Source organism: Botryllus schlosseri, chromosome 8 (genome assembly GCF_051294905.1).
Source record: "Botryllus schlosseri isolate E-star chromosome 8, Bs_hap1, whole genome shotgun sequence".
NCBI classification, from domain to species: domain Eukaryota; kingdom Metazoa; phylum Chordata; class Ascidiacea; order Stolidobranchia; family Styelidae; genus Botryllus; species Botryllus schlosseri.
The window spans coordinates 21,826,736-21,844,489 of NC_137243.1; the positions used below are offsets into that span (position 1 = coordinate 21,826,736).

At 42.3% G+C, this 17,754-nt stretch overlaps 1 protein-coding gene across 1 annotated transcript in view; it reads left to right on the forward strand.

Moving 5' to 3' along the window:
- LOC145444501 (uncharacterized) overlaps positions 1 to 14,946 on the forward strand; it is a 28,320-nt gene extending 13,374 nt beyond the window's left edge. The window contains exon 3 of the mRNA XM_080322494.1: positions 13,189 to 14,946. Within this exon, the coding sequence (XP_080178620.1) occupies positions 13,189 to 13,353 (165 nt within the window). The 3' untranslated portion in view covers positions 13,354 to 14,946. The remainder of the gene's footprint in view (positions 1 to 13,188) is intronic.
- Positions 14,947 to 17,754: the final 2,808 nt, after the last annotated feature.

Genomic DNA, 17,754 nt, shown 5'->3' on the forward strand with positions numbered 1-17,754 from the left:
TTCGATTCGGCTTATTACCAATTCTTATCAGTTTAATACACCCCAAGAATCGCGATACAAGGAAAAGATAGGAAGGCATCAAAACGGCTTGACGTTGTATTTGGAATCAGACACCCACCTTGTTTGTTTGTTCTGTCGTATTCATGGTGTCTGTGGACTACTATTTTCATTTACACCAGGCCAATGTGCTTCATTTTAATTCCGTTGCTGCCAGGGCTTTGGAGCCGGAGCCGGAGCCCGGAGCCGGAGCCCCGGAGCCGTGCATTTTCACCGGAGCTGGAGCCGGAGCCGGAGCTCTACATAAAATTCAGCTGGAGCCGGAGCTGGAGCCCGTTATTTGATGAGTAGCTCCGACTCCGACCTATTTCATTGCCGTTATATATATATGCAACAACCACATCTGCTGATTTATCATAATTGAACAGCAGGCCTGAATTTTAATGCTGTGCACAGCAATGGCATAGAGTAAAGTGCGTTCTAGTGCAACTATGATGTTGTGGACAATTGACAAGAATTCAGTATGACGTCACAAGCCGACACGGCGGCACCTATATGTCTTCGTTGCCACATCGGATGTTACTGACGGCTGACAGACTCGAGATTACTATAGATAACTAACCTATGGGTAGATTAGTAATCTATATAGACCAGGAATGGCCAACCTTTTTGGCTAAAGGGGCGCATGCAATTGACGAACGAGTGTGCGGTCCACTAGCCGCGCCAAGCGGGTATAATTTTCTAAGTTCATAAATGAACTAGGTCAATATATTATTACTTGAGTATTGCGGGTCTATTCAATACCGCCCGCTAGGCTCAGTTTGCAAGGACACGACTATTCGGCGTCTGGCCACATCGATATCGAAGGTCTCCGATAATATGCGACAATAATGTTGCGCCTACATCTCACCGTCGACGATCATTATGCGAGCGCAAACGCGAAAAAACTTTCTCGCGTAATTGCGAATACAGTTAGACTCAATCGGGTAAATTGGGCGTTTTTTTTCATTGTCAGTAGGGGGTAGGCTACCAAGCAAGAAATCGTGTGACAATTAAACACGCGAAGCGTGAAGAAAATTTTCGCTACTATTTTAGTTTATTGTAATGTACGACGATTTACTGAAAATGTGACTGGACCCTGGATCTGCCAATGCGTCGGAACTGATATTTTAGTCATCAACATCCCAAGTGTCGCAGCCAGAATTGTAATTTTTGGTTGGCATTGCAAGTTCACAATCTGAGCAATTCATTTTCGATAATATAATAGGAAATTACCTCGCGGGCCACGCAAAACCTCTCGCAGGCCACATTTGACCAGCGGGTTGGCCACCCCTGATATAGATAGGCCCATTCGATACTTTCAGAGCCGGAGCCGGAGCTGGAGCCGGAGCAGTGGTAATAATGCGGCTCCGGAGCTGGAGCCGGAGCTAATGTATGATAGGAGAGAGCTCCGGAGCCGGAGCTGGAGCAGTTTAAATTTACGGCTGCTCCAAAGCCCTGGTTGCTGCCGACTTGTAGCACGACCCAACAGAGGTGGGCATCCATCTACCTTGGATAGGGCCTATTTCAACCCGCTTTGAAAAGCAATTGATTTCAGCGGTCAATAAGTGTTAAGACACGGTGAAGACCAACGTGCTTTTCACGACAACGCAACTGCTCCCTGCAACACGTAAAGACGTGCTACCCGCACTTCAGCAAAGCAATGTAGTTTACGAATTTAAGTGTCACTGTGATTGTGGTTACGTGGGAAGAACGTCAAAGCGCTTGCAGGAACGCATAAATCAGCATGTCCCTAGATTCATTAGAACACGCTCGGTGAGAAGCTCACCCTTAACTCACCCGCTCAAGATTGATGCGGAACAATCAAAAGCAATAAATTCTGCAATTGGCAAACACTTGTTGGATAATCCCGCCTGTGCGAAAAATTATCGAGACGACAGATTTCGCATACTCGGAAAGGGTCGCTCACACTTTCATTTGTGTGCGTTGGAGTCGACATTTATCACAATACACCAGCCAAGGCTGTGTTAACAAAAAGAGTTCGTGTATCATCTAAAAATAGTACATTGAACGCTCTCGTATTCGACATTTCGTGCTGGTGACGTCATATTTTGTGTTACGATTGTTGATATACGCTGTTCTTTCGAATTCTCTGCTAGTTGCTGACGATTACCCCTGACGCGTGTCAGCCGAAAATATTCCGGTTCATTTCAATATGAATATACTATTCAATTGTATATTGAAGTTCTGTATCTCAAAGAAGCTGTACAATTGAAAATATAGGGTATATATAGCTGCTTTGACGAAATAGGCTTCCAACCCCTGTCATATACGAACATAAATATCTTCAACCTGGACTACATAGTCTTGCACCAGTTTTACGGTCTGCGGTCATCATCATCAGAACATTCATTCCGTAATATATATCTGCATACTATAGCTGTTGAACCGGCTGTATTTTGAGGGTTTCAACCATCACATATCGTATACGTTGGCTATATCGGGTGGTAATCGTCGTCCGTAACTCCGTAGGCACATATAACATTTTTTGGGAAAATATTTACAAAATTCTGGCATAATTATACAACTTAACAGAACGAAACAAATTAACGGCTTTTGTTTAAAACACTGTTTAGAACATGTTTAAAAAAATTGTTTTAAACAACCACTCGTTTTAAATGCAACCCTAGTTATGATGCTTTCAGCATTGTCTATCCTGGAAGTAATATAAAAGTAGAATCAGGAAATCTATGAACACATCGTTCCTCACAGATTTCAATATACATGTGCTACTGAGAATCGGTACAGCCTCCTTTCATCCCAAATTTTACTAAATTGGTTATTGAGGATGACCATCAACTTAAAGAATCTTGCCAATGTGTCTAACGCAGGGGTCACCAACACGCGGCCCGCGAGGTCATATTTTGCGGCCCGCCACTTGATTTGAGATTTCTGAAGAAAGCTAAGAAAACCAATTTGAAATGCTGAAGTTGACTACAGTTTCAACATAATGCTGTTGTTGTTTCAAAATAAGCTATTATCCTGTGTCCAGCATCACTATTCGTCACTAGCTAAAACGGCTTTGGCGATGGCAACAGCATTCCACCAAGGGAAAATAATCAGCACATATGAATGATCTGGGCATATTGCCCTGACGTGCAATGGTCCAAACACTGTCCAATCTGAGATGCTTAGAAAACGGCATAGAGCAGTGGCTCTCAAACTGGGGGGCACCCCGCGTGATAGCATCTGAAAGGGCGCGGAGCTGCGGCCAACTGAATTTTTTTTCGCGCTGCGCGCGATTTACATCACATTCTAATTTTGTGTATAGTCCGGAATTCATATTGTAGAATTCTCTCATCAACAGTAACAACCTTCCATAGCCTACCATCAAACTGTCCGCTGGGATTGCAAGCATTCTGGTTGCATTTTCTGATATGACGATAAGGGGGGAGCGAAATTTTTCAGTATCATAAAGGGAGGTGCGTCTAAAAAAATTGAGAACCGCTGGCTTTGGGCTTTCCCACAAGATCAAGCTTTACGTGGAGACGGTATTTCAGCTAGTAACGTATCTCGCGAGCCCCAATATCGATTCCTTAGTCGCTGAAAAGCGTTTATAAGTATCGTGCACAGCTCAGAGTTCAAAATGAAAAGAAATTAATGATTTTTTGTTGTATTTGTATTCCTTCAATAAAACACTGCTTCTTTTGTGGTCATTAGGCTATGCCCATCGCCTATGCTAGGTAGCACGGCGTTGTACTGACGTAAGATTTAAAACGTGGTTGTCTAGTTTATATCGATATTGTTTTCATGCGGCCCGCGGCTGCTACGAAATTTGAAAAGTGGCCCGCGACCCGTTTTGAGTTGGCGAACCCTGGTCTAACGTGTGCCCGTTATCATTAAATTATTGTTTGTTTTGTTTTAAATATACGCATAGATATCATCTCCGTAATTTCGCGGTGGATATATAATTAGGTAAAAATATTGCGATTTGGCTTATAATCGCAATTTAATATAGTGCGGCCCGCGAATGGATTCAAATGTTGAATCCGGCCCACGAGCGGAAAAATTTACCGACCTCTGGCTTACACGGATGAGATGGCGAGAAGCCTACGTAAACCTCCCACATTTAGGTAGGAATTTTTGAGTCGACCTCGGTCGGACTCGAACCCGTAAAACATAGGTGTTGCAGAAGCGGATTATACCATTACGCTATCTCGCCACGGACAAACACCCGCCTTGGCGTAGGCTAGAGTTAACCAACGTGGTGCCCGCGAGCTACTGGTAGCCCGCGAGAACCAAATGAGTCACCCGCGGTCGCTGTATCAAATATTTAAATAGAGATTTGAGAGTCGCATCGGAGAAGGGTTCCATATGAGAAACAGCTGAACATTGGTCAGCCGACCCTGAGGAATATACGAACGCATTGCTCGATCTGAGCGTTTCTCGTCTTCGCACACTCGGAGGCTAAATGGGAACCGGGGTTGTAACCAAGTCGAGTCAATTTCAATTCACCACCGAATCAAGTCCGAATCCAAGTCCGTTAGTAAAGGGTAGAGTCTGAGTCCATGTCATTGTGTTCCTCGTTCACTTTTGAGTTCAATCTGGATCAAGCCACTTTTCCAACTCTGCTCAGTTGATATAGAGCAGCTCACATTCATAATATCGTCATTTTCCAAAGTCTTAACAGTTTCCGGCCTTGCCCTCCAATTATCAGTGCTGATAGAAAAAATACCCTAATGTGGTGACTTCACTATTCTGCGAAGTTGCAATGAAACGCCTGTCTAGGCCGTCCTACTCTCGGGTAATATGACTTGGTTCGAGTACACAAATTAACTTGAGTCGAGTCATTTTACGCATTTGAAAAAATGAATCGAGTGAAAGCACCAAAATATCGTGACTCGAGTCTAACTTGAGTCATAACAACCCTAACGGAAAGCTAGTTAATATTCCATATTCTCGACGCGGAGATTGGCACACCGGCGCGCAGTGTAGCAACTGAGCCCGGAGATGTTGGTGTGAGTCCCGGGGAGTAGGAGTTTTCTGTTCTTGGTAAGGGACGGAAACCCTGCCCAGCGCTCTGAATGTCTATAGTCCAAGCCAGAAGATCTCAACCAGGGGTTCGCGGAACCTTTAAATATGAAAAATGATTGATAACCTAATTTGCATTTATTTTAATTAGGGAAAGCATGAGACAGTTTCGCTTCATAATTGCTAAAACCTCAGAACTCACATCATCAAAATATTCGTCGATATAAAATATCTAAAATATCATTCAGTGCAACTCATTTTAATTGCCAAACTGCCAATAGCCTACGGAAATTCCTGATTTTGTTTTCCTAATCTCCCCCCAATAAAGAGATTAAGATCTCGCTACAAAATCCATTTTCACGTGTGACATACAAAACCAGTCCCGAATAACTTCATGATTGTTATTTTTATTATTAATACACTTTTATAGTGGCGCGTATCGCCTGTGTTTGGCCTTTGGCGCCACGACAGTACATTTCTCAAAGACCAATGTCTTTGCTTTCGTAATGAGGACGACTTTTTTACTTTCACGCGCACACCCACTCTTCATTCTCTCTCGGTTTCGTGCGTCCACTTTCAGTTCTTTGCTGCCGACTTCCGAGATCGGCTCACTCTTCTTCTGTGCTTTTCAAGACGCTGCGTTAACAGCGAGGTCGACGATGAGGAGCCCAGATAAACCTCCGACACATAGAAACACGGTTGAGAATAAAATCTCGCCACGAAATCCATTTTCTCGTGTGACATACTAACCAGTACAGAATAACTTCAAGATAAAATGCTATAAAAAAGGCTGGAAGCTATAATAAACATTATGTGTCTCAATTTTGCTGCCATCTATGTTGCGATCATATCCAAAGGTGTCATCTGAAGCGTTACGCGTTAATATCAGGTCTATAAATTCGCCAGAACCTATCTTTGTGGGAATATTTTCGACACTCGTTCATATCAAATCGAAGACGTGGATTTTCAAGACAGTAAATACACCTGACAAAGTCTACCTAATTTCTATATAATATGAAGTCATTTTGTGGTTGTTTCGCACAAGCTACAGTTAATATTTGAACAAGACAGATGAAGGTTGCACGATAACTGAGCTAATTTTGAAAGAAAGTTCAGAGGGTCCGTGGGGATTCGTGAAGGTCCAAAAGGGGCACACAAAGACGAAAAGGTTGATAATGATAACCATTGGTCTAAGGCAGGGGCGGGCAACTTCCACGGCCGGCGGGCCAGATATAGGAAAATGAAGTACTCGGTGTGCCGGATTGCAGAATCGATACATTATTCGCGTATTTATCCACCTATACAGAGGAATAAACCATATTCAATGTGTTTAAGTATCAAGCATAGAGATCAAGACAGTATTTAATGAATTTATTACGCTAATGTACTTCAATAGTTGTTGAAGTCAATCAGATATAAGTGGTCAATGAAAGTTGTTAACATAAATTCTTTGAACTTTGGCTGGATGTCGGACGTATGAACTCTTAGTGAAGACTGCACGTGTTGTTGTTGTTTGTGGTATTCGTGGTGTTTGTCGTCTACAATGGTCATTTACACCAGGCCGGTATTCGTTATGTTTGATTCCGCAACGGCCGACTTGTCTTGTTTATATTAATCGCCGAAAATGTTTGCTCCGAAATAACGTAGACCCGAACAGAACAAGTAGGCCTAGTTCCATGAACATCTTATCAGATTGGCAAACTTCCATACATTCTGTGACGCATAATAATTTTCAATACTTTCAGATTGGAATTTCACTTTCAGGCTAGAAACTCTGTGCGGGCCGCTCAAAACCCCGTCGAGGGCCGGATCGTGCCCGCGGGCCGTATGTTGACCGCCACTGGTCTAAGGTGGAATGATAGCGTAGTGGTATAATCCACAGCTGCAGCAGCAATGAATTGCAGGTTCGACTCCAGAATTCCTATCTACGTGCTATATAGAAGTTGATCTATAGCAGTAGTTCTTAACCTTGCCTCCAGCGCCCCCCAGGGGGCGCTGGTGATTTTGAAGGGGGCGGAAACGCTCAGGGGGCGGTATGGGGGGCGCTGGAGAAAAATGGCTTCGCAGTAGATGATGTGGTGGTAGGACATATCCTTAATGAGTATTCAGAGAAAGTTAACACCGAAAGCTTCGTTATATATAGCCTACAAAAGACATACAGGTTTAATTGTCCATGGGCGACTAAATGACTGGCACCGAATGTTTCTGTCTTGACAATCTGAACCCCAGAAGATGAATTCCATCTGGCAGGAAAAAATAATATGCCAGTGAAGAAATACCAATTTGTAATCGTGCGTGTCTCTTAGTTTAGTACGAATGGGCGACAGGGATATCTAAAACTAGATATTCCTGTTGGGCGATTCTATATTTTTTGATATAGCAGACAGGAGGTCACGAAATAACACCATGCAACGTAGTCATACAAACCGGTTCGCCTGCCCGAATATATTTAGTTATTAGTTACGGGCCCTACAGTTTCCAAGACACCTCACATTGTTCGCTCCACGTTTTGATGAGTCCGCGCACACTCAATAAACTCCACTGCGCAGACCCTTGGACAACAGTGCGTAACGACTAAAAAAAGTCATAACTTCGGATTTGTTGAGCGCAACGCAGATTTTCTGTGCGCAGAGACCGTGTCAGCACTGCGCACGTGAGCAGCTTAGACTGAACATTGTACCTCACTCAGCTCTACCGGTAAATCTGGTAACGTGAGCAGAGAGGACACGAAATTGATAGCAATATATATGCCATTCCCGACCTTACTGACCGATTTTATCATGAATTATCGAAAGTTTTCGCGCTTCGCCCTGACTCGCTAAACAGTACAGCTGATTTCGTGGCAAAACGAACATCGAGATTGGGGGTGGTCGGTTTATCACCCTATGGGAGCCCAAGATCCAAGTTTTTTCGGGGGGCCTGACGAAGTGCCGTTTCGTTCCTGCCAACGGGTATACGCCCGAAGATGTATCATTATTATTGAGGGGTCCTACCTTTTCAATCACACATCACTCAGCTCTACCGGTAAATCTGTTTACGTGAGCAGAGAGAGGATAAAAATTGATATCAATATACATGCAATTCCCGATCATATTGACCAATTCAATCATTAATTATAGATGACTAGTATCAGCAAATATCGGATAGTCGAAGGGGGGTCTGGGGGCGAAGCTCCCCAGAAGTTTGGTTTACCACCCGATGGGGGGCCTAAGACCAACGTGTTTTTTTTTTTGGGGGGGCTGACGAAGTGCTGTTACGGCCCTGGTAACGAATTAATTGTTCCTACGGGCATGCCCGAATATGTTTGATTATTAATTACGTGCCCTCTTTCCCATACAACAGCTCGCTCAGCGCTACTGGTTTGATTACGTGGGCTGAAAGGATAAAAAGTTTATAGCGACTTATATATGTAATTACCACCTATTCATTCACGCATTATGGAAAATTTTGGTACCTAGGGCGACCAGGCCACACAAACTTTGCTGACCATCGAAATCACGCTACAGGGTTCTTGGGGGCGAAGCCCTCAAAAGTTTGGTTTATCACGCTATGGGTGCGCAAGGCAATCGTTTATAGGGGGTCGACGAAGTGCTGTTACGTCCCTCCCTCTTACTCATTGTCTTTATTAAATTCCTTACAATATGCGGTTGGGGGGCGCTGGACCACGATAATTTTTAAAAAAGGGGGCGCTGGAAGAAAAAAGGTTAAGAACCACTGATCTATAAGCTCCTCCCTGCCACGTGATCCGCATATGCGGTGTCTTATAAAAAGCCTAGAAGTGGGCCGTGCTGTAAGTGGGTGAATACGGAATCAAAAATATAGCATATCGGCCTGATCTAAAATGACCGATGTAGTCGAAACACCATGAATATCAAAACGAACAAACACTGGTCTAAGCGAATTGAACCCGCTGAGCACGGCTAAACGGCGAGAGTAATTGGTAGCACGCCACATTAATCAGTACCCTAGTAGCTCTTGGTCTCAAACAGATTGGCGACCCCTGGCCCGGGCGATGTAAAGAGGAGGCATTCACACTAAATGGAAAGTAAAATAAGATATTATAGAAATGCTAACGACAAAAATGAGGTGGCATGTCGCGGAAGGCGAAATCGATAGGTCAGGTCTTTGTTCGGTATAATATTGAGGCCGGACTAGTATTCACTTGATAGAAATTGCTTGTAATTCGACTTGGATGTGGACAGCTGGAGATGCTCGTCGAATATCGGATGGGCGGCGGGATACTGTTCCCCACTTCACGTCCGGCATATTTGATGGAGCGACGATCTTTTCAGTCAATCATATGATATTTGGAAGACGCGGACGCGAGTTCGTCGTAGCCTACTTATGCGCTTTTTATTCCGAGGTAACGAAGTGATTGAATTATTCGGGGAAATGACCGTACTGGAACCAAAACATAAACTTGGCGAAATCTAGTGTTTGCATATCTTTTATGTTTAAGACACCGCATCCCTTCAACAGCAACTTCTTGGATGGACAACCAGGCCCATTTAGGGCCCTAGCTATGATACGCAGTGCGTTATGATGTAGTTTTTGCAGTGACTCGAGTGCAGTTTTACTGGAAGCCCCCGACCATAGGATGTCATACTGTAATAAATACAACAAAAATATCACAATTATCTCTACATTCTATTTGAAATCATTAGCTGCGTACGATACTTGACAACACTTTTCAGCAACCAGAGAATAGATATTGAGGTTAGATAGACACAGTAATTCCGAAAAACCATCTCTTCGTAGAGCTTCATCTTGCGGAGAAGCCTCGTGTCGTTTTGTAAGTGTATCAGTCATTGGACTGTCTGGGCCATTGTACGTCAAGGCAGTATACCAAAGCGTAATTATTCCTCCTAATCAGCTAATTATTCGTCCATGGAATGCTATTACCATAGCCGAAGCCATATATCGGCTAGTCAGGAATAGTGGTGGTGGGCAATGGCGATTACTGAATAGCTTACTAAGCTTACTTTGAACAACAAAAACTATACTTATAAACTGAAATTGATATCAGCACTTCAAAATCCTTTACTAAGCGTTCTTCAGAAACACATCAATCAGGTAGCGGGCCGGAAAATATGTCCCCGCTTTCATGATGAATGCATTAACCGATGGACACATAATATACCCAACATTGCAAGCTTACAATTATAACGTGCATACAATTTTAGCGAAAACAGACGCGTTCACACCCAAGAGGGGTACATGCAAACGCAATCTATCTCAAAATCATACCACTGGTATAAAACCAACGTGCTCATTAAGTTACTACTTTCCTACGTCGTTACGTGCAAGAAACATTTTGATTGAAATGTTACGTTTGATTGATACCGTGGTGTAAGTCTCAGGTAGATTCTGGATCGGATACATGGGGGTATGCACAGTTACACCCATATTTTCGATGAGTGTCTAAGCCAGGGGTGGGCAAACCTTTGAGCCCGCGGGCCGCATTCAACATCTGAATCCATTCGCGGGCCGCATTCAACATCTGAATCCATTCGCGGGCCGCACCAAAACGCAATATTGGAATTTGATCACATAGCGAGGACATGGAGATAATATATGAGCTTATTTAAAAAACCAAACATTGCTTTGATGATGTCGTACACGCGTCAGAAACAGTGGCGAGATATCATAGGCTGGTCGAACTCAATAACCAGTGTGTCAGAACTGTAGAAAAAACAATTCTTAGAACAGGATCGAAATTTGAATCTAAACTGCTCATAGATTTATTAATTCCGCTTTGGCTTAGTGCCAGGACACACAATGCTGAAAGCATCATAACCATGTTAGCATCAAACACGCTTCTACTATTTGTGTAGATAAAATATAAATACATTAATCCAACGCATACAGAGAACGAATCGGATAGTTTGATGGCATGAACTATGACGACTGCGGATGAGAGATTTTTGAATATGAAATTTATACTAAACACACAGCCATAACTGGAGATTGGATGTAACTCGCGCGAAGCGCGAAAAAATTTTTCATTTGAGCTCAGCTTCGCGGTCCCTTTCAGATGCTTTCACGGCCCCAAGGGGGCGAGCCCCTACGTTTGAGAATCACTGCCTTAGAATTATCATGTTGCAATATACTAAGAAAAAGTTGCACTAATTCGATTTTTAGTGAGCATTTTATCAATATTTTCAATAAGTTTTTTTTAAACTCTCGCGGGCCGCACAGAACGGTGTCGCGTGCCGCAGTTTGTCCACCCCTGGTCTAAGCAGTATTAGATAGGCTTACCATACGTCCTTGTCCTCTTTTTTGAAAGTGTCCTCGGAAGACGCCCTTTTGTCCTCTTTTTTGAGATTTTGTCATCTTTTTTGAAAATTTAGGTCAGATTTAGAGCAAATTGCAAGTGATATGCTGCAAATTAGCACGCTAGTTAAGCTCCGGCGGGTATTTCGGAGTGAAAAACGGTGATTTTAGCTCTGAGCGAAAAGATGACCTTTTTTTTTTTAGTCAATCGATCACAAAGTGGGGAAAATTAACCGGTTTTTGAGAATTCTACTTCGGTTTTGCAAGCTGCAAATTTCTGAAAAAGTGTCCTCTTTTTAGATTTCCAAAATATGGTAAGCCTAGTATTAGGGTGCTTGCGCCTGTCAAAGACGTAAATTTGCATGTGATGTTTTAAAACCATAATGCGAGCGGATTTTCTCTATCTGCAACTCACTGGTCCGGTGCGATTGTTGCACGCACTTATATAGGGCATGCTATTCATTTGCTTGATATTCTGACGCAGGGGTGGGCAACATACGGCCCGTATCATAGTATATCACAGCATATTACGGATTATAGGGGCTCTATTCAAGAAACTACTTAATTCGCAAACAACAGTTATACGCTGCTAATAGAGCAGTTGCTGTAACGGCCATATAAGTTAGCATATGTATATGCTCCCCTCGTTTTAGTATAGTAATCGGGCAGTAGCCCTGCGCATGATTTGCGAGGTATTCGATACATTCGATTTAACTGTAGGCGCCGAGGACTTTGGAATTTGGTTCATATTAGTACACCGCGATTTGGGTTTTCCTGCAGACTGGGACCTTTTGAGTCGGAAGTGCTACAGCAATGTTGCCACTGATATTCGAATTATGTTTTGTGTGACTACAGCATGTAACCTGCGTATCACGGTTTTACATAGGCGTTATCCATTCATTGAATAACTAGTTTTCGGTACATTCTACATAAAAGTGTGTACTTTCAGTCTTTTAGCCGTCTCAAATAGGATGTCAATGTCAGCGACTTACTCGTAATGGCGACAAGAGTGAGCCTCGACACCGGCGTCACCTGGTAATGTGGTATATGAACTTACCCAACATTTGCTGTCTTGCGGGATTGTGTAATGGGGGTATTTTTCTTACTAAATATCTCAAATTTGTTAGAAAGGTGCTTGATAATACAAACATTTTTCAAGATACTAAGAATTGCTTCGCGGGCTAGATGAAATCATCTGGCGGCAGGATTCGGCCCGCAGGCCATATGTTTGACACCACTGGCCAAGACGGTATGTGCTAGACCGCACAATGTATTCTTCTTGAGGCATAGTCAGACTATTGTTACATTGACATTGTTCAGAGTGAAAAACCGTTACTATATTCAGAAAAAAATCAAATCAAGATGAATCCCGTACGTGTTCTAGGACTTCTTGAATTGGACAATGGTGTATTTTCTTCATCAATATCGTTGTTGGCAATATTTGATTGGTTAATTAAGCAAAATTTGTTGACTATCCACAATCCATATGTGGGGTATTTCATTCTTGCTGTTGTGCGATTGCCGGCAAAGCTAACAGTACAGAGTCACTATATGCAAAAACGGTCAGCTGAATATATATAGCAAAGCTTTCTGACAAAGCAAATAATTTTTGGAATTGGCAAGGTGCAAGCTCGTTTAATGCTGAAGTTTTTTCTTGCTGCGAGCTTCCTGCAAAGTGTGGTTCGAATTGAAATGCAAAGAATTTTAACCACTGACGCGAAAATTTGGAAAATATGATAAAGGTTCCAAGGACCTCCGAATTTTGGAGGTTCACATACAGACCGCACAAGTGAATTTCACACCATCTCTACTCACCACCGTTGCGCTTTCGTGTATATCGTGCTTTATATTACTTTTATTGTGTGATTTCACATTAATATGTTTCAGGCCAACAGCTTGAGGACCATTGATCCACATAAAGCACTTTCAAAAGCAAAAGCAGCCAGGACACTGAACGTCGCCGGCTTCGTGATTGAAATAGTCATGGTCGCGATTTTTCTTGTTCTGTATGTCGCCGCGTGGAGTAAAAATATGTATTCTTATACGGATTGAAAGTTGGACCTTTCTGAAGGATTTTCCTTATTGCGAGGTTGATACCCAAAATGACATTTCGATTAATTGAGGATTTAACATTCTTTAAGCTACTCTTCGAAGAATGTTTTATTGCAACATGAAATATTCAATGCCTACGGAATATCATGTATAGCATATCCCATTCATAATGTTTTCCAAGTATATGTCGAAAACCCTAGTTTAAAATGTTGTTTCTTCTCAACTTCTTTGCTATTTCACAATACTTCATTCTTTTCTCAAGTACTCTGTAAAAAACTTCAAAGTTTAAAAATAAATTACCATGTGGTGGACCAGGGGTGGGCAAACTACGGCCCGCGGGCCGCATGCGGCCCGCAACACCGTTCTGTGTGGCCCGCGAGAGTCTGAAAAAACTTTTTAAAAATATTGATAAAATGGGTACTAAAAATCGAATTATTGCAGTGACTTGATTAACTTTTTATTAGTATATTCCACCATGATAATTCTAAGACAGTTATTCTCAAACTGGTGAGCGCGCCCCCCTGGGGACGTGAAAGCATCTGAAGGGAGGCGCTAAGCTGCGCTTGACAGAAAAAATTTTCGCGCTCCGCGCGATTTACATCCAGTTCAATGATATTGCTCTGTCTATAGTCTGAATTACATCTACAAATCTCTCATCCACAGTCGTAACCTTCCATGCCATCAAACTACCCGTTAGGTTTGCTAGCAACCTGGTTGCGTTTTGTGATATGACGATAAGGGGGCGCAAGATCTTTCACCACCATAATTGTCTTAAAAAGTTTCGGAACCACTGATCTAAGGAAAATACTTAATATCACAGCGAGTTAGCTGCAACGAGATTGAAATAATTTGGATCACGAGGGGGATTTCAGATTGGCCACTCCATTTTTAATAATTTTAGTGTTGTGCTGATAAAAAACGATTCGGGCGTGTCTTAGGTAGGTTCGTTGTCTGTATGCGGATAATTGGGGTATTTATATTTTATCCACACATAGTAGAAGCGTGTTTGATGCTAACATGGATGCTGTCAGCATTGTGTGTCCTGGAACTGAACCAAAAGTGGAATTGGTAAATCAATGAGCAGATCGCTTCTCTCAGATTAAAATTTCAATCCTGTTCTAACAATCGGCTCAACCGACTTTGATCTCTATAGTTTTGACAAATTGGTTATTGAGGTCCTACAGCCTATGAGATCTCACCACTATATATGTTTCTGACGCGTGTACGATATCATCAATGCAATGTTTTGTTTGGTTTGTTTTAAATAAGCATAACTGTATTATCTCCATGTCCTCACTATAGAATCAAATATCAATATTGCGTTTTGGTTTATAATCCCAATTTTATACAGTGCGGCCCGCGAATGGATTCAGATGTTGAATGCGGCCCGCGAGCTCAAAAGTTTGCCCACCCCTGTGGTGGACGGTAGATGGAATGATACGAATATATTTATTCCAAATAAAAAAATATGTTTTTGTCAATACCCTCGATATTATTCGGAAATTGTTAAAAATAACATATTTGTCAAACGATTTACGTCGATCATTTTTGAGAAATGTGTGAATAAATACTTGGAACATATACTTATTTTAATGCAATTCAATTCAATGTATCCTTTCAATGCACCACAAGACTGCGATCCAATGAAAAATAGAAAGGTGTAGAAACGACTTGGAATAGTATTCGAAATCAGACACCCTCCTGGCCTAGGTGATGTAAACAAGGAAGCTTGAACACTGAATGAAAAGTAAAAGAAGATTATATAAAAGGGCAGATGACAGAAAGGGGCATGTGACGGAAAGCGACATCTATAGCCTACGTCAGGTCATGGTCCGGCAAACTAGAGATAACTAGTAATTTTTTAGTGGAAATTGTTTGTATTTCGACTTGAATGTGGACATGCTCGATGACTGTCGGATAGCCGCAAATCAGGCTGGCATATTTGATAAAGCGTGATGTTTTTTGTCTACCATATATGGTAGTTTGATTACGTGGACTGGCGTGTGTCGTACTTATGCAATTTTGATACCGAGGTAGAGAAGTTATTGAAGTTTTCGGGTTAGTGGCGGCAATGGAAGTTATACATAAACTTGACAATTTCTAGTTTCCGCATATCTTTTATGTTCAGAACACCGAATCTTTTGAGCAGTGATTTGTTACACACACATCTCCATCCCAACCTCTAATCCATCCAGTTAGAATTGTGTATTTTATGTTTCGGAAAATATATAATAATCTGTATGGTTGCAATACAGCTGATGGTAATTCTTGCTCGGAAAAAGTTTTTTCTTTATTCTGGCAACATTTAGGAAATGGATTTGATATATATTTCGCTACCTTTCCAGATTGACAACATGTGTTTTATGGAAATACCAGATGAATAGCGCTTGAAATTGTCTGCAATTTTATGCTTGAACTACGCAACGTTTAGATCAGTGCTTCTGAACCTTTTTCAGCACTTTTCATCCAAATTTCATTGCACGATCCACTGCTCGTGGGTGCCAGTTTTTATGTTGTCAGGGTGTTACAGTTATCTGGTCGTGCCTAGCGTGAATATTTTCCGGAATTCATGATGGCATTAGGTCAATGATATTGCCAATTACATATACTACTATGAATTTTCGGCGACAGCGATATTTGGAGATAGCCATTTAGGCGCCTTCCATGGACAATTCGGTATACAGATACCGAAGGTTTCGATCCTTTTCGGCAGAGGTTTTCTCACTGTCGACCTTTTTGGATGCAATTCGCGGAGTCGCACGGTGGCCGAAACTTCATATGTCTTGGTATGTCATGGCGCGGTAATGGCCGACACCGAAAGGCCTATTTCTATAAATTATGCGTATTATTCTATTAGGGATATGGGTATACCGCTATTAAAACCAAGACATCTAACAATGCCAATTCGCGGCACTCGCGAAGAAAATTTGAAAGAAGTTCAATAACTCTCCAAACAAATACTCCATAATTTATGTTGATTCATCAGATAATTTTTGCCCCTCATCAAGCTGGATGCACCAATTGGGGGATTGGGGTGGGGCAGTTAAGGTCCTGCAGTTAAGGTCTTGCATGTAACAGATGATTACTGACGCGAAACGCATATCTAGGCTCCTCGCCATCTGATTCGCTTAAGAAATTACTGATTAGATGCGCGCTTTCTCGTTCGCTATCACCTGTAGGCTACTACGGTAATTTTTGTCTGCTTTCTACACTCGTATTCCCTCGATGTCACTTGTCAGTGTTTGATTTGTTATTAATACTGCGCATTGTGCAGTGCACGGCGTTGAATTACGTTGTCAAAAATTGATGCAACACGAGATTCTCGGTGGCGCAAATTCTGAATTTATTCGATTAGGTTGAACGGCAACCTTCTATGTTCCAATAAACTTCATTGCAGGACGGACTCTATCGAGCGCAACCATATCGCAATAACACCTGGATAATGGAAAATGCACCGTTTTACGATCAAATTCGACTGACTGATCGGGACCTACGTAGGCCATAGGCCCCGGCTGATATTAACCAGTGCGTTGTCGGCATAAAAACCCCAGGTGCGTAGCCAGGGAGTTTCTCATTTATAACTAGAAATCCGATCCTCTTGAAATGCCACTTCACTAATTCGTATTGTCGATGCTGCGTACTGCAAATTGGCGAGGATCATTTGTATGCGAAATGGGTCATCGATGTTGCCGTCGTATGTGGGGTTAATGGTGCTTAACTGCTAAGGTCTTGTGCACTAGACCACGTCGAAAGCAATATATCCACAAAAACTAGATTGATCGGGTGACGAAATGGAACATCGATGTCTCATGTGCACTATCGTCAGTAATTTGATTCAGCGCGTCCGCATGCAGGCCTGCTACCGTCCGCAGAAACACATTCCCCTAACAGTAACAATCTCTGAGTGTAATATTGTTTGTGTTTATGTATCTTTTTTGATGAAAACTTATGCTCGCGTCTGAACAAATTGTGCTCGTTGCCATTGCCGAATTTGGGTATTTAGGTATGACTAGCGCACCCTGTAAGTGTATTTATTGCTGGTTTGCGGCATGTCTGCCATTTCGTTATCAGCGCAACTTTGCCGGCCGATAGTACAGTCCGATAAAATTGTCCACAACTATATATTTCGCACAGCGTACTGATGCTGATTTCAGCATACTAACGATCCTAATCATAATTTTTGTATGTCTTTCGTTTTCCAGAATTGCCGAGGGTGCGGCAATCATTGACCTAATTTCGCAATCATCTCAGCGGGAGATCGCGTTGCATTGCGCGATGCGATATGCGTGCACAGACGAGTCTCACTAATTGGTCGCGGCCCCGCGTAGAACTGATAGTATGACTTGTTGAATTGCAACTGAATATTACCGTCAAAATGGTCGTTTCAAAAGGACGGGGTTT